The sequence below is a fragment of the Pongo pygmaeus genome, chromosome 2 (genome assembly GCF_028885625.2).
Source record: "Pongo pygmaeus isolate AG05252 chromosome 2, NHGRI_mPonPyg2-v2.0_pri, whole genome shotgun sequence".
NCBI lineage: Eukaryota > Metazoa > Chordata > Mammalia > Primates > Hominidae > Pongo > Pongo pygmaeus.
The window spans coordinates 64,570,358-64,593,470 of record NC_085930.1 but is presented as its reverse complement, the minus strand read 5'-3'; the positions used below and the strand labels follow the sequence as shown (position 1 = coordinate 64,593,470).

Here is a 23,113-nt window from a genome sequence, read left to right as displayed (position 1 = left end):
TCCAACTCCAGCTCTGTGCCAGACACTATGCAGGGACTGAGGACACAGAGACCAAGATGGCCCAGAAGCTGACCTTGGTGCCGGCTCCACGGTCCTCCTGGCAGGGTGCATGGGGCGTGGAAGGAGAAAGCCACATTGTCCTGGGGCCCGGGAGACAGGCCCAGCCAAGGAGGCTGAAAGTTTTGAAGGAAGAGGAGAGTGGAGGGGGTCCTCTGTGCTGAGCAAGGCACATGGTGCATGTGAGGAGTCCCCAGTGCTGGGCAGTGCAGAGGCCACCCAGCCCCCACAGCAGAGACTGGTGGAAATGAAGGGTTGAGAGGTGCGGGGACTGGGGACGGCCAAGGTCTTCCCTGACCAGCGGCCTCAAGCTGCCGTCACTCTCTCCCTGCCTCCCGAGAGTGAGGGACAGATTTTTCAGAGGCGAGGACATGGCACTTGATTTGTATATAGAAAGATCAGCCTGACCAGCTATAGCGGACACTGGGGAGGCCGCCCAGGCGCCCTCCAGGACCCGTTCCCTGTCCCCGCCTGCCAGGAGTGCTGGCTGCTGAGGGCTCCCAGCTGAGTACCACTTGGGGACTGTCCTTGGCCAAGGTCACGACTCCCTCCCCCAGGGGCCACACACAATGTCCGGTCGATGCAGAGGGACAAAGGGCAGTGCCCTGGCCTTGATTAGGGACATCCCCTCAGAGCCTTTCCAGCTCCAGAGCTCTGGTGGCATTGGCTATAGGACGCCTCTGCGGAGACCACGCCATGCCCCCTGATGCCCCCCTACCCATCCAGCCCCTCGCATAGTGCTGTGCCTGAGAGCTCCCAGTGAATCCCCTTTCACGCAAATCCCATCTTAGAGCCTGTTCCCGGGGAACTCAACCCAAGACAGCGAGCAAAGCCCCAAGTCTCCAGAATCATGTCCTCTGCCGTCTGCTCCCATCTCCCCCATCCCCCACCCCCGTCATCACATGTGCTGCAAGGAGCTGGTGACCATGCATCTGTCCCCTGAGCTCCAGTGGCAGAGCCAGGGATGCATGGTCCCCGAGAGCTTACAGAGTTGAAGCCTCACCCCAAAATCCCCAATAAACCTCCCCTTGACAATGTACCCATGAAATTCACCCACAAAATTCACACAGCTCAGTTCCTTCCATAATTTATGGCACTCAATGCTACAAGCCTTGTTAGGCATGACCCTGGGTGGCTGCGTCCCTAGCAGGTGAGCCAGAAGCCAGCGTAAAAATGCCGTGCTCTGGGATTTTATGGATTTGTAAAATATCTGCCCAGTTTTTCCTTGAGCAACTTTCATACATCAGTACACTTGACATGTTGGGAAAATCGGCAGCTCCTGTAAGAGCGTGAAGCCATTTTTGCACTCACTGCTGTAAACTCAGGCAACAGGAACAAGCACCTTTTCCTGTGACCATAAAGCCAGGCCTGGAGCAGGCCAGCTCCCTGGTGTGCTGGATGCTCAAGAGTCACGAGCCGCTGGACCTGAGCCACACTTCCTCAGGTGACTGGGGTCAGTCCTGAGAGGACAATACGAGCCATAATAACTGACCACATACTATGCACTGGGGTCTGTGCGCTCAACACTTTCATGTGTTCTTCCTCAGCAGGATGAAGACCTTGTCTCAAAAATAAATAAATACATACATAATGAAAATTGTTTTCAAAAAAAGGAGGTGAGGGAGCAAGCCTGTCCCCGTCCCTCTTAGGGTAGGAGCCAGCACACTGGAGGGGCCTGTGGCTATCCTGAAACCATTCCTGTCTTTACCCACCACTCCACTGCCACAGTTTCCTGGTCTGTAAAATGCAGATAGTAACACCTGCCTTGGGGGTTATGCGGGGACGGAGTTCATAGAGCTAGAAGGACCTGCCACATCACCCCAGCACCCAGCAACCCTATTTCCTGGTATGCTCCCCCAAAAGAACTGAAAGCAGGGTCTTGAAGAAGTGTTGGCACACCCAATGTGCATGGCTTCATTCACAATGGCCAAAAGGCGGAAACACCCAACTGTGCAGCAACAGATGACCGGATAAACAAATGTGGTCTCTCCACACAATGGAAGGTTACTCGGCCTTAAAAAGGAAGGAAATTCTGATCCATGCTGGAACATGGATGAACTTTGAGGACATTGTGCTGAGTGAATAAGCCACTCACAAAAAAACAAACATTGCAGGATTCTCCTTATGTGCAGTCCCTAGAGCAATCCAGTTCACAGACACAGAAAGTGGATGGGGGAGGGGAGCGGGAGTGAATGTTTAATGGGGCAGAGTTTCAGTGTGGGAGGATGAAGAGTTCTGGAGCTCAGTGGTGAACAGGGTTGCACAACAATGTGAATGTTCCCAGCACTTTGGGAGGCCACGGTGGACAGATCACTTGAGGCCAGGAGTTTGAGACCAGCCTGGTCAACACGGCAAAACCTTGTCTCTACTAAAAAAATACAGAAATTAGCTGGGTACAGTGGTACATGAATGTAGTCCCAGCTACTCAGGAGGCTGAGGCGTGAGAATCTCTCGTGCCTGGGAGGCAGAGGTTGCAGTGAGCCATATCGCACCACTGCACTTCAGCCTAGGCAATGGATCGAGACCCTGTCTCAAACAAAACAAAACAAAAAACCAATGTGAATGTACTTAATGCCATTAAACTACACACTTAAAAATGGTGAAAAGGTGAATTTTATGTTTTGTGCATTTATCACTATTTTAAAAAATAAAATACACAACCCTCCTTTGGGGGGAAGAAAGTACCTGACACTTTTTTTTTTTGAGAGTCTTGCTCTGTTGCCCAGGCTGAAGTGCAATGGCACGATCTCTGCTCACTGCAACTTCCGCCTCCTGGGTTCAAGCAATTCTCTTGCCTCATCCTCCCGAGTAGCTGGGATTGCAGGTGCGTGCCACCACGCCTGACTAATTTTTTCTATTTTTAGTAGAGATGGGATTTCACCATGTTGGCCAGGCTGGTCTTGAACTCCTGACCTCGTGGTTAGCCCGCCTTGGCCTCTCAAAGTGCTGGGATTACAGGCGTTAGCCAACATGCCCAGCCACCCCTTTTTTTTTTTAAGTAGGTACTCACCTTGTGTCCCATCCCTGCCAGCCTCCCCCTTGCCCTAAGGCTGGAGTGGAGCCTGGGGCGCAGGTCTGGGCGCACACTTGCTGGTGACCTCAACCAAGCTCTCAGCCCCTCTGAGCCGCAGTTCTCTGAGCTGAAGTCATGGACAAGAAAGTCTCCTGGCCCAGCCAGTCCCTGGATTTGCGTTCTTGTCCCTGCGCCTGTCCACCTGGGAGTCCAACGTGCACAAGCCAGCACCACACAGGCTTTGCACAGAATCATCAAGATCAAAAGATTTGCTGGAGTGGATATAAATAGCCTTAAAGCTCCTGGCCTGGGCTTTTGAGCCAAGCGGCGCCGGCCAGGCCACTGACTCCAGCCAGCCTGGCTGGAAAGTCCCCTTCCCTGGAGTGGCTGCTCCACAAAGCACAGGCTCCTGTGTTCTCCCAGCCTCCAGTTCAGGCTTTGTGTCTCCCGCCTGCCACACTGCCTGTCACAACTTCCCTCCAAACTTAAACTGGTTTTCCAGTCCAGGCCGACTCACCAGGCCCTGACCTGCCCATGGAAACCATCTGGCTGCCGTGATACCCACCGGAGGCCGAGGGCTCTAAGGAGACCAGGCGCAGAGGGGCACACATGGTAAAAACATGCTCCGCTGCCTGCTCTCCTGGGTCTCAGTCTTGTGTTCGCCTGGGTTCCTATACTAATTCTCATCTGTCTCAAAGTCAACCTGCATGGGACATCATCTACAAAATGTAGCATTTTCTGACAGGTGCCCGGCACCCCCTCCTCCCCTCACCAAACCTCCTTCCCTCCTTCCCTCCAGCTCCCTCTCACCACATGGCACCCCTGGGGGACTGGCTTGGCATCTCCGGGCTCTAGCATCACTCTGCAGGAAGGCTGGCACTGAGGGTAGGGCTGGCAGGCTTGCGAAGCAAGTGAATGGGTGAATGAATCAATCACTAATTCAACAAGCGGGAGGAGGATGGAGGAGAGGGCAGGAGGGTCAACAGGGGCCAAACACATACAGTCTCTGCCTCTCTCGGGGGACTGTCACCCAGTCTACTCCTTCCCTCTCACTCTATCTCTCTGGTTCTCTCCCCCTCCTCTCTCTCTCTTTCTGTCTATCCCTATCTCTGTCCCTCTCTCTGTCTCTATCTCTCTATCACTGTGTCTCTCCCTCTCTCTCTCTGTTTCTGTCTCTCTGTGTCTCTCTCTGTCTCTCTGTATCTCTGTCTGTCTGTTTGTCTCTCTTTCTCTCTCTCAGCAGCATGGCTGAGGGCAGAAGGATAAGAAGGTGGGAGCTGCAGCCCTGAAACCCCTTCTCCCCCTGGAAAGCAGAGGAGCACCATTTCCAGCCCCTGAGAAATGACCCCGATCCAGAAGGTCTGGTCATGTGTCCCCTCAACCTGTCCAAGTGAATCAAGTCTTGCCTCCTCCTCGGCCCATGCAGGGCAACCTCACTGGCCCAAAGGCTCTTTCCCTGCGAGATCCCTGCCGGCCCCACCACAGCTAGATGCTGCCCTAACTGTGACAAGACACCCAGCATCCCCTAGGATCAGGGCCCAGCCCTCGGCAGAGCCTCTGCCTGTGCACTGGCACTGCGTGAAGCACCCAGCCCTCATCTGCTAAGTGGCTCAATTCACCATCCCAACACTTGGGCCCCAGGGGGACCCACCTCCACCCCCACTCCGTCAAACTCTGAGGTCTCAGGCTCCCAGAGATGAAGCACAACTGCAAAATCACTCTCGAGATAACCTTAGGGTCAGGATCAACAAAGAGAGACCAAAACCAAATACACGAACACAGACTGAAACCCATGGTTTCTTCTCTCATGCAGGAGTCTGGTGGTGGGCAGTCCAGGCTGGATGGAACAGTTCCTCCAGGTTACCAGGTTACAGGCTTCTGCAAGCTCACAGCCCCCTCATCCCTCTGGTGCAGCCACTGTCCTCACAATCCAAAGTGGCTGCTTAAGCCCCAGCCATCACATCCTCATTCCAGCCAACAGAACACAGAGCAAGGGTCAAAGGACACAACACTCCTTTTTCAAGGTACTTTCTGGAAGTTGCACAGCACACTATTGCTTACCTCCTACTGGCTACCACAGAGTCACACAGCCACATGTAACCACCAGAGAGGCTGAGAAGGGCAGTCTTTATTCTGCTCTACGGGCATTTAAAAAAAAAAGAAAAAAGGTCCTTTATTGCAAAAAAAAAAAAAAAGGAAACCAGATAACGGGAAGCAGCTATCTCAGCCACACACCCCATGCCCATCTAGTGCAGGGCTCCCTCTCACCTCCAAGACTCCTGTTATTACTTTCCCTACACCTGAAATGATCATGACGGAGGTCCACTATGGAGCGAGTGCTCCCACACGCCCAGCACTGGCTAGGCCTTGTCTGAGGGAGGCACTGTTCTTGCACCCATTTTCTGGATGAGGAAACACTCCCCCGCAGCTCAGAATGGAGCCAGTATCCAAACCCAGACTGCATGCACCCACCACCTCCACAATTTTGTCTCAGTCAAACTGCACTTGGCACATTGTGGCAGGAGAGATGACAGTGTTCAATCTCAATGCCATAGCCCTTGGACCCCATGTGGCATCAAGCAGCCTGAGACACAGCTTTCCCTGGAGGTCTCGAAAGTATGGAAGATGCCCAAGGAGCACAGGTCTAACTAGCCCAAACGCCAGCCTCTTACAGGCTAAAAGTCAAGCTCAGCCTGCAGTGCAGCTGGGTGACGGGGAGCCCACAGGCCCTCGAGGCCCAGATCCTGCGCAGGGACTTTCTCATTAAACTAGGAGGCTCAGGGAAACCCACACAGCGTGCACAGAGCAGCAGTCAGCAGCTCCCATGATGGGGAGGAAGCAGCTTTTTTTTTTTTTTTTTTTTCAATAAAATCAAGCAAAGGAGAACTATTCAGGGAGAAATACGGAAAACTGCTGAAGCCGTCACCTTAAGAAGAAACCAAAAGCCAACCTCTCCAAGGTAGGCACAGGGAGACCCCACATGCTGAATCCCCAGGGTCCCTGAAGGATAGCACAAAAGTGGAGGCCAGGACAATTAGGGGCTCACTGTCCTCCCTAACAACCCTGGCTGCCTCCTCCAGCCCAGGCGGTCCTTCCAGCAAGCTCTTATCTCAGCCCCCAAAACAGGGGGTGCTCTAGGGGCACATCTGCTCCCCCACCAGGCTGTGAAGTGGACGGCAGGAACACCCTGGGCCCCCGCTGCACCCCGACCCCTGGCTGCACCCCCAACCCCCACACACGTCTGCACATAAGAGGCTCCATAACTGCTTACTCGATTGGACCTTGCTGTGGTCTGAATGTCTGTGTTCTCCCCACCAAGTTCATGTGTTGAAATCCTCATCCCCAAGGTGATGGTGTTGGCAGGCGGGGCCTCTGGGAGGTGGTGAGGTCATGAGGGCAGAGCCCTCCTGATTGGGATAAGTGCTTTATAAAAGAGGCCCAGAAAGCTCCTCGCCTCTCCAATCATGTGAGGACAGCAAGAAGACACCATCTATAAACTGGAAAGTAGGGCCCTTGAAAGACACTGAACCTGCTGTCACCTTGAACTTGGACTTCCCAGCCTCCAGAACCGTGAGAAATAAATGTCTATTGTTTATAAGCCACATAGTTTATGGCATTTGTTATGGCAGCCTGAACAGCCGAGGACAGACCTGGTACCAGTTCAGTGGAGATAAAAGAAACTACATTTTACAATAAAGACAATCCACACAAAGAAGAGAGGCTGACATTCTGATGAAATAAAAGCTGCGTTTTCCATCCCTCTGGTTGCCTTCAGCCAAAGAGGACTGGATTTTTGGCATCTGGTGAATGAAAATCTGGAAAAACGGAGATTAAACAGGTCCCCCCAGCCCTGTGCCCTTCTGGGGCCAGAGTCAGCAAATTTCTTTTCTTTTTTTTTTTTTTTTTAAGACAGAGTCTCGCTCTGTCACCCAGGCTGGAGTGCAGTGGCACAATCTGCGCTCACTGCAAGCTCCACCTCCTGGGTTCATGCCATTCTCCTGCCTCAGCCTCCGAGTAGCTGGGACTACAGGTGCCCCCCACCACGCCGGCTAATTTGGTATTTTTCATAGAGATGGGTTTCACCGTGTTAGCCAGGATGGTCTCGATCTCCTGACCTTGTGATCCACCCGCCTCAGCCTCCCAAAGTGCTGGGATTACATGCGTGAGCCACCACACCCAGCCTTAGAGTCAGCAAATTTCTTTTTTTTTTTTTTTTTTTTGAGATGGAGTCTCGCTGTTGCCCAGGCTGGAGCACAGTGGCGGGATCTCAGCTCACTGCAGGCTCCATCCCCCGGGTTCACGCCATTCTCCTGCCTCAGCCTCCCAAGTAGCTGGGACTACAGGTGCCCGCCACTTCACCCGGCTAATTTTTTGTATTTTTAGTAAAGACGGGGTTTCACCGTGTTAGCCAGGATGGTCTCGATCTCCTGATCTCGTGATCCGCCCACCTCAGCCTCCCAAAGTGCTGGGATTACAGGTGTGAGCCACCGCGCCTGGCCAGAATCAGCAAATTTCTTAAACAAGAAGGCTGTGCCCCCCCTCAACCAGCTCTCCTCCAGATCCACCCACATCCTCTCTCAGCCTGGAGCTTTCACATTTGGGGGGATGGAAAAGAAGCAGCTTGGTGAGTCCTGTCTGTGAGGGACAAGCATCACACCACTGCTAGCAGGACCACCCTTTGCAGAAATCACAGAAACACAGAGGCCAGGTCCTATCACTGCCAATGCATACCCGTGAGCAGAGCCCAAGAGCTCAGCCAGAGGAGGGCCACAGGGCCACCAGACACGGAGCAGGATGCCAAGAGCACTGGTTTGGGAGTCCCACAGACCAGGTCCATGCCTGGTCCTTGCCACTTACTAGCTGTACAACCCTAGACAAGGGCCTCACCTCTTTGAGCCTCAGTTTTCTCATCTTCATAATGGGCTGCACAGATGAAAAAGGATCAGCTAGCACACAACAGGTGCTTAATACATACTTACTTCAGCCCATCTCATAGAAGAGACCCTTATTGCCAGCAAAGCTGCTGTCTCCAGGAGAGAGCAGTGAAAACTCAGCTGTGGTCCAGGCCACTGCCACTAGACTTTCTGATGAGGCTCCCCTATCAGAAGGGTTGAGCAAGACCCCCACCATGAACCTATGTTTATAAGTCACGCGCAGATGAGACTGCACTGATGTCACGAATATCCGTAAAAGGGCCCACCAAAAAGATGTTTAAGGAGGAAATTAAATAAGTGCAAATACAATCTTAATTGTACATGTTTTCCCTGCACCTCAAAGAATCAAGTCCTTCACCCCTAGGGGTGTGTGCATTCCACTCTGGAGACCCTTGTCCATGTAACAATCGTCGATTCATTCAAAATATGTCATTTTAAATTTGGGCAGTTTGGTAGGAGGGCTTCCAAAGATGAGCAAGGTATGGCTGCCGCCTGCCCCAGAGATGGAAGATGCAAGCCCCTAGGCCCCCAGTGGTAACAAGACAGGAAGCCTGCAGAGGGACCAGGGCTACAGTAATAACAAGACAGGAAGCCTGCAGAGGGACCAGGGCTACAGGAATAAATATAATCAACATAAAGAGAAGACATTTATTCTAACACGTGTCAGCACCATGAAAGGTTCTGAGATCAGAGTCATTCCTCAGAGGACGTGCGGGGTTTCAAAAGGCAAGAACAGAGGTGTGGGCTGGGTATTCCAGGCAGCGGGAACAGCATGAAGTGTGAAAATGGCAGGCATCCGGAGTGAGCTGCAGTGCAGGGGGTTGGAGTAGGCAACCAGCAGGCACTTGGCCACCGGCTCAGGGCACTCTTGAGAGCAAGAGAGGAACTCAGGCCAACACTCCTGCCCTCAGGGCAGGATGACAGCCAGGCAGGAGTGAGGCTGCTTGGGTGTCCTTAGTGCCCAGGGAGAGGGTGGGACTGAGAAGGCAGCGCTCTCAGTGACTGCAGCCATCCAAATTGCACTGCAGGGATGATTTTCTCCAGACCCCCTTTCCCTCTCTGGATGTTTTGGCTGCTTTGCCATATGGCAGGAGTTAAAAATACAGCTTGGAGTGAGGGGGATGCAGATGAGAACAGGCAAGCATTCCCTGAGTGACTGGGCTGGGAAGCCCAGCCCACTCCCATCCCCTACCCAGGGAACAGGTCAGGTCCCTGCCCAAGAAGCATCCTCAGTGCCCAAGCCAGGTTGTGGGGGGCGGGGTGCTGGCCTCCTGATGAGCTGCCCTGGAAGATGAGAATGCCGCAGACACAGCCACCCCTAAAAGTGATCCTCCACAGACAGGCCAGCTCAGCAGGGGCAGGACAGCAGCCACATTCCAGGCAGAGAGAGGAGAGCGAGGCCCGCCTGTGGGCAGGCCACTCTGAAACTTCCGCAGCCTTGACAGGGAGAAGTGACAGAGCCCAGTCTGAGCAAACCAAATGTGGGAGATTAAGGACCTCTGCAAATTGTCCCTCCTTCTCCCAGGGAGGGTGGAGGCCAATTCCTCTGCCCTTGAATTTGGGCTGGCCTTGTGATCTGCGTGACCAATAAGATGTGGCAGAAGTACGTCTGGGACTCCAGAGGTTCAATCACAAGAAGCCTCACATCTCCCACATAGGCCTTTTAGAACACTGGCTCTGGGGGCCCCTAGGCCACCAGATTGGAGAAGCCACATGTGGATATTCTGGTGGCAGTCTCAGCTGAGCCTGCCTCCCAGACACCTCCACAAGGTGCTGGATGTGTGAGTGAAATCGTTTTGGACCCTCCAGATCAGCCAATCGTGCAGCTGAATACCACTGAGTATTCCATTAAAAACATAGGGAACAGAAGAACCACCCAGCCAAGCACTGCCCAACCTCTGATCCGCAAAATGAGATATAATAAAATGGTGGTTGTTTTAAAACTAAACGTTTAATTAATTTGTTACAGGCCAACAAATAACCCTTACGGTGACTGAATGATGGATTAATTGACTTGCTGATTCATTCATTCAGTTCAATTCATTAAAACCTACCCTGAGGCAGGATCCCTTAAAGAAATAGCAGAGACAAATAATTCACTCCCCTTGTCTTCAGGAAGCTTCTGGGCTGGTTCCTTGGTGCCTACCCAGTTTGTGATGGGTCTGCACCTTATGTTTGCCAGCTTTCTTCTCTGGGGCCTGCCACTTTCTGGGCTTCACTGTCAACATTCCCTGTCCAGATCCTGCCCCTGTCTTTATTCTCTCTGGGTGAGGATAAATTCATGTGGGATGTTCTGCCTCTAGAACAAGTTTTATCGTGCTCTAAAAGGTCCCCTAAATACTAAAACAAACAAGGGGATTAAAATATTACACTAGAAAAATAGTTAACACAAAAGAAGATAGTAATGGAGGAATACAGGAAGAAAAAAGATATAAGATGCAGAAAATAAATGACAAAATTGTATATATAAATCTCACCTTATCAATAATTATATTAAATGTAGATTAAACACTCCAATCAAAAGGCAAAGACTGGTAGACTGGATAATAGAAAACAATACAACTACATTCTGTCTATGAGAGATTCACTTTAGATTCAAAGACACAAATAGGCTGAAAATGAAAGGATAGAAAAAGATATACAAATGGTAACCAAAATGAGTTAAAGTAGCTATAACTAAAATCAGACAAAATCAACTTTAAGATATACATTGTTACTAGGGACTAAGAAGGACATTTCATAATGATAAAAGGGACAATCCATTAAGAAGACACAATAATAGTGCTGGGCGTGGTGGCTCATGCCTGTAATCCCAGCACTTTGGGAGGCTGAGGCAGGCTGATCACAAGGTCAAGAGATCGAAACCATCCTGGCTAACACGGTGAAACCCCGTCTCTACTAAAAATACAAAAAATTAGCCAGACGTGGTAGCAGGAGCCTGTAGTCCCAGCTACTCGGGAGGCTGAGGCAGGAGAATGGCGTGAACCCAGGAGGCGGAGCTTGCAGTGAGCCGAGATGGCACCACCGTACTCCAGCCTGGGTGACACAGCGAGACTCTATCTCAAAAAAAATAAAAAAAAAAAAGAAGACACAACAATAATAACCTTTTGTGCACTCAACAACAGAACCCCAAAATACATGACGTGTTTAAACTGACAGAAATGAAGGAAGAAAGGGACAATTAAAGAATAATAATTGGAGGCTGGGTGCAGTAGCTCATGCCTGTAATTCCAGAACTTTGGGAGGCCAAGGTGGAAGTATAACTTTAAGTCAGGAGTTCAAGACCAGCCTGGGCAACAAAGCGAGACCCCATCTCTACAAAAATTTTAAAAATCAGCTGGGCATGGTGGTGCACACCTGTAGTCCCAGCTCCTCATGAGGCTGATAGGGAGGATTGCTTGAGCCCAGGAGTTTGAGGTTATAGTGAGCTCTGATTGCACCACTGCACTCCAACCTGGATGACAGAGCAAGACCCTTTCTCAAAAAAACTATAATTAAATCAAAATAAAAATTAACAAATAAGAATAACAATTGGAGACATCAGTACCTCACTTTCAATAATAAACAGAGCAGGTAGGCAGACCAACAAGGAAATATAAGACACAAACAAGACTACAAACCAACTAGGCCTATCAAACATGTACAGAACAGTCCACCCAACAGCAGAAAACATTCTTCTTAAGTGTACATGGAACATTCTCCAGGACAGACTGCATCTCAGACCCTAAAATGGGTCTCAACAAATTTAAAAGGACTGAAATCACACAAAGTATGATCTCTGAACAAAACGGACTGAAACTAAGAGTCCCCTAAAAATGTCTAGATGACAGCTCTGATAGGGATATGCTTGGCTGATCCTTGCTCACACCACAACCTTCCCAACCACCCTTGCTTTGTTTTACCTCAGTTCCCCCAAATATACCATGGAGATAATAATGCTCCCCACTTCACAGAATTATGGCAAGTGCTTACAATAAACGGCCAGTCATCAAGGTTGCTATTATAGCTCATCAACAATAGAGGGGTGGCGGCAACCCCTCACATTCCATCCCTAGGTGAGGGACATTCATTCGTACAATGTTACACTTTCAAGACACCTTTGTTCCCATTATTTGATGTGGTCCATCACAGCCCTGCAGGATCATCTGGTGAAAGGGAAAGTTGGTGGTGGTGAAGCCCCAGTACTGGGGCATCTGTTGAGTCCTTAGCCCAGAGACTGGCTCACAGTAGGTGCCAGGGAGGGCAAGCAGGCCAACCTAGGGGTGAGGGTCAAAGGGGACGGTCACAGTCACCCCGCACACCCCTTTTAGGTGGCAGATTTTTACACATCTCGAAGTCTGGGAACTGCTGAGCTGGGTGAAAGTAAAGCCTCACAGAAAGTAAAGACAGAGATGTGAGCATGTCATGGGCTGTGGGAAGGGGATGGAACTTTCTAGGCTCCTCCTTTTTTGTGGGGGAGGCCTCAATTCAATTTAATAAAATTAAGACTCCACAACTTTAAAACATGTGAAGAGGCTGCAGCGTTAAAGGGATTGAGATAACACATCGTACAAAGGGTTGGATTCAAAATCAGCAGCATTCACTATGCAGAGAAGTGGGTAGATAAGAGACATGTGCTGAAACCCAAGTCACCTGATTCTAAATTCCATGACTCTCTAAAATCACTTTTCTTCTCAACAGAGAAAGAAGGAACAATAGTGATACAAGTGGCTCTGTGCACATTTACATACATCAAGGATGTAATCCTTGCCACTCCTCTAGCAGGGAGGTTTTATAACCCCATTTTACAGGTGAGGAAGCTGAAGCACAGAGAGGCTTAGCCACAGGCCAGAGAAGACAAAGACAGGTGGTGCATGGTGGAGGGAGCTGGGATTCAGGCTGCTGGCCTGGCCCCAGAGTCTGTGTCCTGGCTCCTGGCCACCGTGCTGCCCAAATACTCAACCGGGAGCCTCACCCAAGCCATGTAGAAGTCCCGGCCAGCCCAAGGGAAGTGAACGTCCCTGCTTGGGCTGCTCCTCCCTCAAGGTGAAAGAGGGGAGTGGCCTGGGTGTGGGAAGCCAGAGGCAGAGTCCAGGGGTGTCACCGGCTGCCTCACTCCCTGTTTCAAGAACAGAACTCCCTGTTTCAAGAACTCCCCATTCCAAGAACTGCTGCAGGCAGCCAAGATGGGCATGGCCCCTCCCATCTGGAGCCACTACTTTGGTTCCACTCCTCTCTCTCCTTCCCATCTGAACTGGCGATTGTTGGGGGAAAAGAGAGGGTGGGGCCGTGTGCCTTCAGCCCCAGCCCATGTGCTCCTGCCCTTCCCAGCTGCCTCTGCCCAGGATCCCAGCACCCAGCTCTGCAGCATCTCCTGAAGCCTCCCTCACTCTGGTACCCATGCCTGCCCCAGGGGTCAGAGATCCTGCCCAGACCTAAGTCCCATCACTTCCTCCTCTGCTCAACACCCTCCAGGGACTTCTGTCTCCCTTAGATCAAAGCCAAAGTCCCCAGTGGGCCCACATGGCCCTGCTGGCTCTGCCTCACCCCTCACCCCTGCCCTGCTTGCCTCCACCCTCCTCTATCATGCTGTCCCCCTCACTCTGCCCCATGCACACTGGTCCGCTCCCTGTACAGGGCAACCCTAAGAGGGAGATCCAGTTGTCACTGTCCCCATAGCAGAGATGAAAAATCTGAGGCTCAGAGAGGTGCATTTCACATGCCGAGGGGGAGAAAGTACAAGCAAACCCCAAAGCCGGGACCCTCCCTCCAGTCCTGTCTTTGGGTTTTCCCAGGCTACTCTACCAGGTCCCGTTCAGCCTCGGGCTGTTCATGGGCCCTGCAGCCCATCCGTGAATCTCATCCACAAACGTGCCTGCCCCCGGAAGGGTCCCCAGAGGCTGTCCCCCAACACTACCAGACACATGCTGAGGACTTCTCACCTGAGCGCTGAGGCCATCCAGGAAGCAGAGGATCCCACCCCGCACCTTGTCCTCGCAGGGCCAGCACTCCACAGGCAGCTACAAGTGACTTGCAAGGACCCTCCTGCCCTACTGGTCCCAGGACACCCACTGAGCAGGCCCTGTCTTCTGCCCTTAGCAAGCCGTGCTCCTGTGGTTCCCACGGAGGGGGCGGGCCCCGGCCCCTTGGTTCTCCACAGGTGTGATGCTCTTCATGCAAGTGGTATGCAGAGCAAAGGACAGCTAAACCACCACAGGTGCTTCCAGCAAAAGCTGGGGCAAAGCCAGAAGAGAGGCCCCAATTCCAACCCTCCCCTGAGACATGTCCCAAGTGTGTCCTGCATGAATGAAGACGTGAACAGCAATTTTCTGGGAGCTCAGCAAGTGTTCATCTAAGCGGAGTGGGGAAGTCAGACCAACTCAGAGAGGAATACCCGGCACTGGCTGCTGGGTGTGCTGCACGGCTTAGAGGGCCCTCCCCAAGCACACTGGCATCCACTGCCCATAGCAGCCCTGCCAGCTGGGTGCAACCACTGTCAGCTGCTTTGCAGAGAAGGAACTTGGGCTGTCTCCAGGTGGGTGACAAAGCTACATTCATTCTGGCTCCTGAAGCCAAAAAATCTGGGGAAGGGACCATGCCACATTTGGAAATGGCCCCCAATGTTTCCAAAACATCTACACAATGCAATGAACAGTTCTGAAGCAGCCTGGCGTGGTGGTGAACTGCACCGGCCCTGGAGGCAGACAGACCTGGGTGTGAATCCCGCCGCTGCCACTGGGTGACTGTGGGCAAACCACTTAACTTCTTTGAGCCTCAGGTTTCATATATGCAAAATGGGATGAGGACAGTTCACACTTGTCACAGGGTTAGAGCATCAACAGAGACATGGAGAAGAATGTGCCCAGCAGGCAGCACCTAGAACGGGCTCAGTTATTGCTGTGGCCTCATTAGAATCAACACATTCTAAGTTCAGGTGCAGAACGACAGTCTCTGACCCGTTCCTTTGTGGATCTCGCCTCATCCAAGAGGGAAAGCTGAACACTTCAAAATCAGGATTCAAGCTAGGCCCAGCTTGGAGGGCAGAGGCCAGTCTTGTCCACCAGCCCCCTAAAACTGATATCTAGGTTCTAAGAAAGACAAGTGCCCTAGGCTGGTCTGCGCCCATCTGGGCCTCACCTGGTCCATTGCACCGACCTGTTACAACCAATGACAGCACCGCCCAGCCCCTCACACACCCCGGGCAGACACACCACACATGCTGCTTCCCCTGCCTTGACACCATCCTCCTCCTCTCTCCTGCTCTTCACGTCCCAGCTCAAAGGTACCTCCTCCAGGAAGCCTCTGTTGACACCCGTGGGTGGTCACTCGCTTCGTGTTCTGGGGCTGCACACCACTTGGCCCCCTTCCTCCCTGGCCTGATCCCTCTGTAATCTTCCAGGTACGGGTCTCCGTCTCCCATTTGCATGATGTTTTCAAGTGAAGGCAGTGGGGGAGCTGCCCTAACCAAGGACAAGCAGCCCAGGAAGGGGTGTGAGTAGAAGAGGTGGCAGTCGGGTGCAGGCAGTGCAGGGCCCAGCTCCTGGGCCACAGCAGGCGCCCCACCAATGTGAGCTCCCCATCCACAGGGTTCCAGAACTCCAAGGACAGAGGGGCATGGAACATAGTAAATATTCCAAAACCTTCATTGCAGAATCCAGGGGGACAGTGTTCTGCCCCATACGGCTCTTGCAACTTTTCTGTATGTGTGAACATTTTTATAATAAAACATGGAGGGAAAACAATCCTCAAAAGCATTCTTTTTTTTTTTGAGACAGAGTCTCGCTCTGTCACCCAGGCTGGAGTGCAGTGGCGTGATCTCGGCTCACTGCAAGCTCCGCCTCCCAGGTTCACGCCATTCTCCTGCCTCAGCCTCCCGAGTAGCTGGGACTACAGGCGCCTGCCACCGCGCCGGGCTAATTTTTTGTATTTTTAGTAGAGACGGGGTTTCACCGTGTTAGCCAGGATGGTCTCCATCTCCTGACCTCGTGATCCGCCCGCCTCAGCCTCCCAAAGTGCTGGGATTATAGGTGTGAGCCACCGCGCCTGGCCTCCTCAAAAGCATTCTTGATGCCCTGGCTATTCCTCCCCTGGAGCCACCACCTAATGCGGGGCCACAGGCAACTCCCGTATCTGCTCTCCCTGCACGGAAGTGGCCTTCTCCATTTTCATGGGGAGAGACAGCAACTCAGAGAGGCTGGGGCTGTTACTTGGAAAGTCCAAGCAGCAGGGAAGTGGCTGAGGCAGGGCTGGGATCCTGCCAGCCTGCTACGGGGACAGGGCTAACTGCCCAGGAGCCACAGATGGGGGCCTGCAGGGTCCCCAGAGCAAGGCCAGGGCTGATGGGCTGGAGAGAGGCATTGGCAACCTCAAGGCAGCAGCCATTTCCCGATGAAAACAGAAGCACCCAACGTTTGCCATAACTGGCCCGGTACATCCTGCTGGAATACCCACCCCTCGGAGGGCAGGATTCAAACTCCCAAGTCCTTGCTGCCTCAGAGCTTCCATTGAAGTCATGTGGTTGCAGCCTGGCCCGGGTCTGCCCTGGGTTGGGGCAGCACACTGGAGGCCGCTGAACTCGGACTGCCTCCCGGCCCCACCGCAGCCTCTGCTCCATTTCAATTAGGTCAATTCCTTCTCCCCTATTCCAGCTCTTGCCGAACGCCTGGCTGGCCTGTGTTGTTTTTTCTGCTGCTCTGTGGCAATTATACGGCTGACACCCTGACAAGCTCAGAATGGTGCACTTCCCAAGTTAGGCAAAGCATTGCTCCTCCTTAAAAAAAAAAAAAAAAAAAAACACACACAGAAAACAAGACACAAAAGACCGGATCAGCTGTCAAAACAATGTCACAGACAAAACAGCTGAGAAATAGCCACCCAGCTGGCAAAAAATGCTGATGTCCCCAAATGCCTGACTCCAGCCCCTCTAACGTGACCAACCCCTCTCACTGCCCCCGGCACGGCAAAGCCTCCTGATCTCTGCCAGGTGCAATGAGCCTGAATCCAGAAAGGGGAGGCGAAAACCAAACGTCAGAAACAAGTAGGTCCCGACTTTATTTCGCACACAGTGCCACTCGCTGTCTTCCTCAGCTCGAGCTGGATAAAGAAATATCTCATGGTTTATTTTCCAGGTTGTAAAATAATAATTTGCCCAGTCTGTCAGACAGCTGGGAGAGCTTCGGAGACACACTCCCTCGTCTTTCTGTGGACTCTACCATCTGCTGGGAAATGAGAATCACTCTCCCCACTCCCCTGGAGTTGAACACATTTTGTCCCATCAGACAAGTCTCCCAGAGCATGCTGCAGCTCGTTCCTGACTTGGGAACATCCTCCCCAGCACTGGACACAGGCTTTATCTTGGCTGGGAGAACAAGAACGTTATCGAACCAAAACATGACACAGTATCTCCCTCTGCCCTGCCACCCTTTCTGCCAACTCAGAGATCAGAAAAGAGCCCTCTCGGCCTCACTCAGTCTCTCTACAGCTCCCTCCTCTTTGCTAAGAGGGGACAGGAAATCCAACCTAAGTGCCCTCAGCCCCCCAGGCCCTGGCCCAGCATTGGTGCTTCCCGGCCACTTTGAAGAACAACACACTTATCAGAGGCTCCCGGCAGGACCCTCCTGAGGGTGGCTTCCTGCTGCCCATTAGGACAATCCAGGCTCCGCTGCTGCCCCCTCATCAGTGGCCACCCCTGAGCTTGCCTCTGAACTGACGTGCCGCCGTATGGTTAATGTCACCATGAACCCGGCAAGAATACTGGTTTGGTAAATCAACAGAGCCTGAATGCCACTGAAAACCTCCCCCGGAGTGAGTCACCAACTCAGAGCGTCAGAAAAACGTCCTCTCCCAGTGATATGACAGCACTTAAGGGCTGGAGGGGACCAGAAAGCGAGGCAGGCCACTCCACTGGGCTTCCCCACCCCCACCCCCAGCCTCCTTAGGCGACGTTTCCTTCTGCCAAGGAACTTTGGAAGATCAAAGGCTGGAAGGGATCATCTCATTAAATCCTTGCCCCCTCTACACTGCCACCCCACGTGACACCGTGAGCCCTGCCTCGGTGACAAGATTGCACATGGCAGGGTGGAAACCTCCCATCTGGGCTTTCTCTGGGATCCTGGGAGACGGTCTGGCCATTCGACAGCATGAAGGGCAGATGGTGGGTGGATAAGAGCTGGGGGGAGGCTGGGCGCGGTGGCTCACGCCTGCAATCCCAGCACTTTGGGAGGCCAAGGCGGGTGGATCACCTGAGGTCAGGAGTTTGAGAGCAGCCTGACCAACACGGTGAAACCCCGTCTCTACCAAAAATACAAAAATTAGCCGGGCCTGGTGGCGCACGCCTGTAATCCCAGCTACTCAGGAGGCTGAGGCAGGAGAATTGCTTGAACCTGGGAGGAGGAGCTTTCAGTGAGCCGAGATCACACCATTGCACTCCAGCTCTGGATGACAGAGTAAGACTCTGTCTTGGCGAGGGGCAGGGTGGGGGGGGGACAGGGAAGAGCGGGGAGGCCGAGCCAGACCATCTGAGTACAAATCGTGGCTCCACCCCGTAGCCAGATGGGAGAGCTTGGGCAAGGCCATGATTTCTGAGCCTCAGGTTCCACATCTATAAAATGGGAGCAGTAGCGGCACCTGCCTCATAGGAGTGGTGAAACAAGGAGATGACTTGACCAAAGCATAGACCGTGAGAAGGGCAGGCACACAGGAAGCCGCCGGTGGATGCAGCCATTGGCCCCATCCCTACTCCCTGGGATTTGGGTCTGGGTGATTGTCAATCTCAGCTGGGCCTGCTGAAGTTCAACTGACTTTCTAAAGGAAAATGCAATGGCCTGAATCAATCCCTCTGGCTTCGTCCACTTAACAAATCTTTACTGAGTGCCTATTATGCGTCTGAACCTCTAGTGAGCAGAGAGCAATTCCAGAAACAGATCACTAGTATGTAGCCAACCAGACATTGGATATGAATTCTGATGTCAGGGGAAAAGCATAGCCAAATAATCAAAGTAACCACAGGCATCCCATCACTGTATTTTTTTTCCTGTTATCATCCTGTTTTTCCAAGAGCTGAGAAACTCACGATGGTATTTTTCAGGGGGCGTTGAGGCATGAAAGAGCACTCTCTGAGAAACAGTTTAAAGGTTTCTGGACTTGGACGCTTCCAGCACACAAAGTCATCCTGCCCATGGACTGCATGGGTGGGGCAGTGCCAGGCAAACTGTTGTCCCAGGACGAAGCTGCTCAGTGATCTCTCAATTGCATCTATCCAATCCCCCGCGAGTCACTGCACCTTCTGTCCGTGCGGCGGGCTGGGGGCTCCTGACTCAGGCCAGAGAATCTGGAGGCTGAGGAGGAGGTCAGCCAGGCCTGGCTTAGCCTGGCATGCTCGCCAGACCCTCCCTCACAGGGCCTCTGTGTGCAGGTAGGGGGAAAGGGGAGCAGAGTCCTCAGCAGGAAGTCAATCCTGATGCTGTGGCCTTGCATGGCCCTGTCGCCTTGGGAAACCCATGCTCAACCCCCACCTAGCCTCTGGGCAGCCCTTCTCACGGTACCCCATTCCCCTCTCCACGCCTCCTGCCCCCACTCCAAAGGTCTCACCCCCTGCCTGTGCTCAGTTGGCCCAAAAGCAATGACAAACAGGTGGACAATGGAAGAATCTGACCTGCATTAAGCACTTACTGTATACCAGTTTCCTCCATGCCCATCTTTGCTTAATCCTCAAAAAAGTATGGGAGGCAGCTATGATCATTCCTGCTTTGCATGCATTTCAGAAAACCTGAGGCTAGGAGAGGTAGTATGACTTGTCCCATGGTCACCAGCTGGGAAGTGCAGGGCTGGGCCTAGGACCCTAGTTTGTCCACCCATGTTGCTCTCTCTACACATAGTTGCTTATTCTCTTCCTCTCCATTCTTCGTCTTATGTTTCCAAGCACATTGATGATGAATGCATACAGCAGGTGCTTAATAAAAGTCCTCAAGGGGATTGGTTATCCCATGTTCCTTAGGCATAAATCACCTTGCTCTGCAGATGGGCAATGGGACACGTCCAATCCATGGTTTGCAGAGCAGCCCCGGGGGGCCCAGAACCCCACGCATGTGAGCAGGCCATGTGATGCCCCCGTCCCTGTGAGTCTCCTGTGATGGGAGGAGACTCCAGCATTCTCCTTCCCAAAAGACTAGGGAGTGAATCAGATGCACAAAAATGGGCCCGGCTGCTCCATCTTGAAGGGAACCCACACACAGCTCCTGCTCACACCAAGACTCCCCACAGCCTCACTGCTCACCTTGGGGTCCGGGCCCAGCAGCAGCGGGTGTCTTAGGAGCTGGCTAGAGATGCAGACTCCACCCCGCCCCAGACCCACTGACTCAGCATCTGCATTGTAGCAAGATTCCCAAACTCCTGGTGTACACATTCAAGTTTGGAAGCTGTGCTTGACCTAGACCGTGGGCTGAGGACTGTGCTGCCACCCTGCTTTCCCCAAAGGTGATGCTCTCCCTCACAGGCCACGGCTGTGTCTCCACTAAGGGGAAGCCAGGTGGACACAGAGCCAGGGGCTTCTGAAACAAAATCCCGGCCTTCCCATCCTGGCTTCCCGGCCAAGGCGGCTGCCTGGATGCAACCCAGGGGATGCCCCATGGAAGGACGACGTGCTGCCTCTCAGCATCCTCCTGTCCCCTGCGTGGTCACCAGGGGTGACGCTGAAGGGAAAAAGGAAACCATTCCCCAGAGTGGTGGTGTGAGGTATGTGCTGACCAATGTGTCACTGCTTCCCATGAAAGCAGGGACTTGGGACCTGCCCTGGTGCCGCCTCCCCAAGCTGCTGAGGACTTTCCTTGGGCAGCCCCAGCTTCTCTTTTGGTCCTGGTGTAGGGGAAAGGGCCCGGGCCCCTGTGAGACCAGCTCCGGGAGACCCGCAGCTGCTGTGGCAGGACTGAAGGGTGAAGGGTGTCTCAGAGACTCCGGAGGGCCAGGAGTGGGGCTCAGACAGGCAGCGGGCGGGGTCTCTGCTTCCTCCCAGTGACACCAGTTAGGAGCTATACACACGTCCCGCTCCTCCTTCCCCATTCACAGAGAGCAAGAGCCTGACACCCACGCCTGCCACGCACAGAGCCATGCACTCACCCACAGCCCGACCCCATCCTCACAATGCTCCTCCAAAGAGCCCCCCAGCCCCACCCACACCGCCCAGAGACAGCACACCCTCCAGGCAGGGCAGCAAGCAGGGCCTGTGCCATGGCCACAGTCGCTGCAGCCCCCCTGGGGTGGGAAACTCGGGTCTCCATGACAGTACTGGGACTCCTGGGAATCAGGAACCACCCCCCATTCTGGGGCCACGGCTAACTCCTCCCCCATTTCCACCCTGGAAGGGCCGCCCAGCAGGAAGACTGTCCTAAAGCCCTGACCACGGCCACTCCCACAACTACACAGTGATTTGTAGTCTTCCCCAGGCCAAGCCATAGTGTGCCCCGGGTGATCCCGAAGACAGAGAGGCAGAGGGGCAGGCAGAGGGCACAGAGCAGCAGAAACCCCGCCCCAGCGGCACCGAAGCCTCCCAACCCCCTTGTCCTGCCCCAGATGGGCGCCCGCAGGTCCACAGGGTGAGGCTGCTCCGGGTTTCGACACCGACACCCACGGGAGGCAAACGGGAACCCAGCCGGCGGGCTGCGAGCCGGCAGGGATGCTGGGGTCCAGGGCTGCTGGACAGCCCCGCCCTGTACCTCTCCCCATCCCTCACTTAATCCTGGGTCCGAAATAGCCCCGGGTAATCCCAGGGCGAGGCAGTCGGGAATTAATCCCAGCCTTGAAGTAAGAGACGGAGGCGTCCAGAGAGGAGGGCTCTGCGCGTCCCGGACTGGACACAGCGCAGAGTCCATTCCAGGGACACCGCGACCCGCAAGCGACCCAGGCCCGCTCCAGGGCGAGATCCGCGCGGCCCGCGACCCCTCCCTACCGTGGGATCTCCGGGTCGGAAGTTCTGGCCCTGCTGCTCCGAGACCTAGGTCCGCTCCCCGGACAGACCTCCGCCCGGCGCATCCGAGCCCCGGGGGTCGCCGACCCTGAGTCCGCGCTGCAGCGCAGAGCCAGACCGGCGGGAGCGCTGGGCAGCTCCCTGGAGTCCCTTTCCAGGGAGCCCAGTCCTCACCCGAGATCGAGCTCCGGGTCTGGGCGGCGACCCCGCCAGAGAATCCCAGGGAGCCCCTGGGGGTCTGGCGGCGGGCGTGGGCGCTCCCGGGCCGGCCACGCGCCCTCCCGCACCCGCCCACCTCCCCGCCAAGCCCCGAAGGAAGCTGCGGGCCCCAAGAAGTTCCCACGCCCCCGACACGCCCGCCGCCCCGGGCCCCGCTTACTTGTCGCGGCGGCCGCCGAGCTCCGGGATGGCGCCGAGCGGCTGCGGGCTGGGGCCGGGGCCGGGGCCCGGGTCGGGGCGGCGGGCGCACGCGGCCAGGTGTCGCCGGTGTCGCTCCAGCAGGCCGGCGTTCTCCCGGCTCAGCCGCGCCACTTGGCGCTCCAGCTCCTCGATGCGCCGCCGCCGGCGCGCCAGCAGCTCCTGCTGCGCGGCGACGATCCGGGTCAGCTCCTGCAGGTACTCGGCCGCCTGGCCGGGGGGCTCGGCGGCGCTGGCCATGGCCCCCAGCCCGGAGGCCGGCCGCGCTTCAGGCGAGCGGGCGGCGGGGCGGCGGCGGCGGCGCGGCCATGGCTGCGCGGCGGGGACGGCGGCTCGGCGCGGCGCGGGGCTGCCGCGGCCCCGCCTCGGCTCCCGCCTCCGCCGGCGCCGCCCCCGGGGCCCCCGCGCCTCCTGCTCCCCGCGCCGCCGCGCTCCGCCGCCCGCTGCCCCGCGGACGCGCCGGGGCGGCAGGGCGCGGAGCTGCGGCCACCGCGGGCAGGCGAGGAGTTTTGCAAAGTGCCGGCCGCGGCGCGGGAAGAGGGCGGGGAGGGCGCCGCCTGCTGGGACCGCCCCTGGGTCCCGCGCCCCCGCGCCAGGCGTCGGGACCGCTCCATCCTTCTCCGGCTGCCTCGGGCGCCTTAAATCGGAAGCGATTCCGTGAAATACATCTCGAATCCATCAGCGAACGATTTTAGGGAAAGTGTAAATAAAAAATCAACACACTCACGAGAACATTGGCATTTCTTATTGATC

At 54.5% G+C, this 23,113-nt stretch overlaps 1 protein-coding gene across 3 annotated transcripts in view; it reads right to left on the bottom strand.

The window, feature by feature from the left end:
• IQSEC1 (IQ motif and Sec7 domain ArfGEF 1) overlaps nucleotides 1-22,878 on the bottom strand; it is a 397,406-nt gene extending 374,528 nt beyond the window's left edge. For 2 of the 3 annotated variants that reach the window (XM_054480332.2, XM_054480334.2), the window contains exon 1: nucleotides 22,323-22,615. In XM_054480332.2, the coding sequence (XP_054336307.1) occupies nucleotides 22,323-22,600 (278 nt within the window). In that variant the 5' untranslated portion in view covers nucleotides 22,601-22,615. Of the gene's footprint in view, nucleotides 1-22,322 lie in introns of all 3 variants that reach the window. The other variant, XM_054480326.1, reaches the window with a different exon arrangement.
• Between the last annotated feature and the right edge of the window lie 235 nt (nucleotides 22,879-23,113).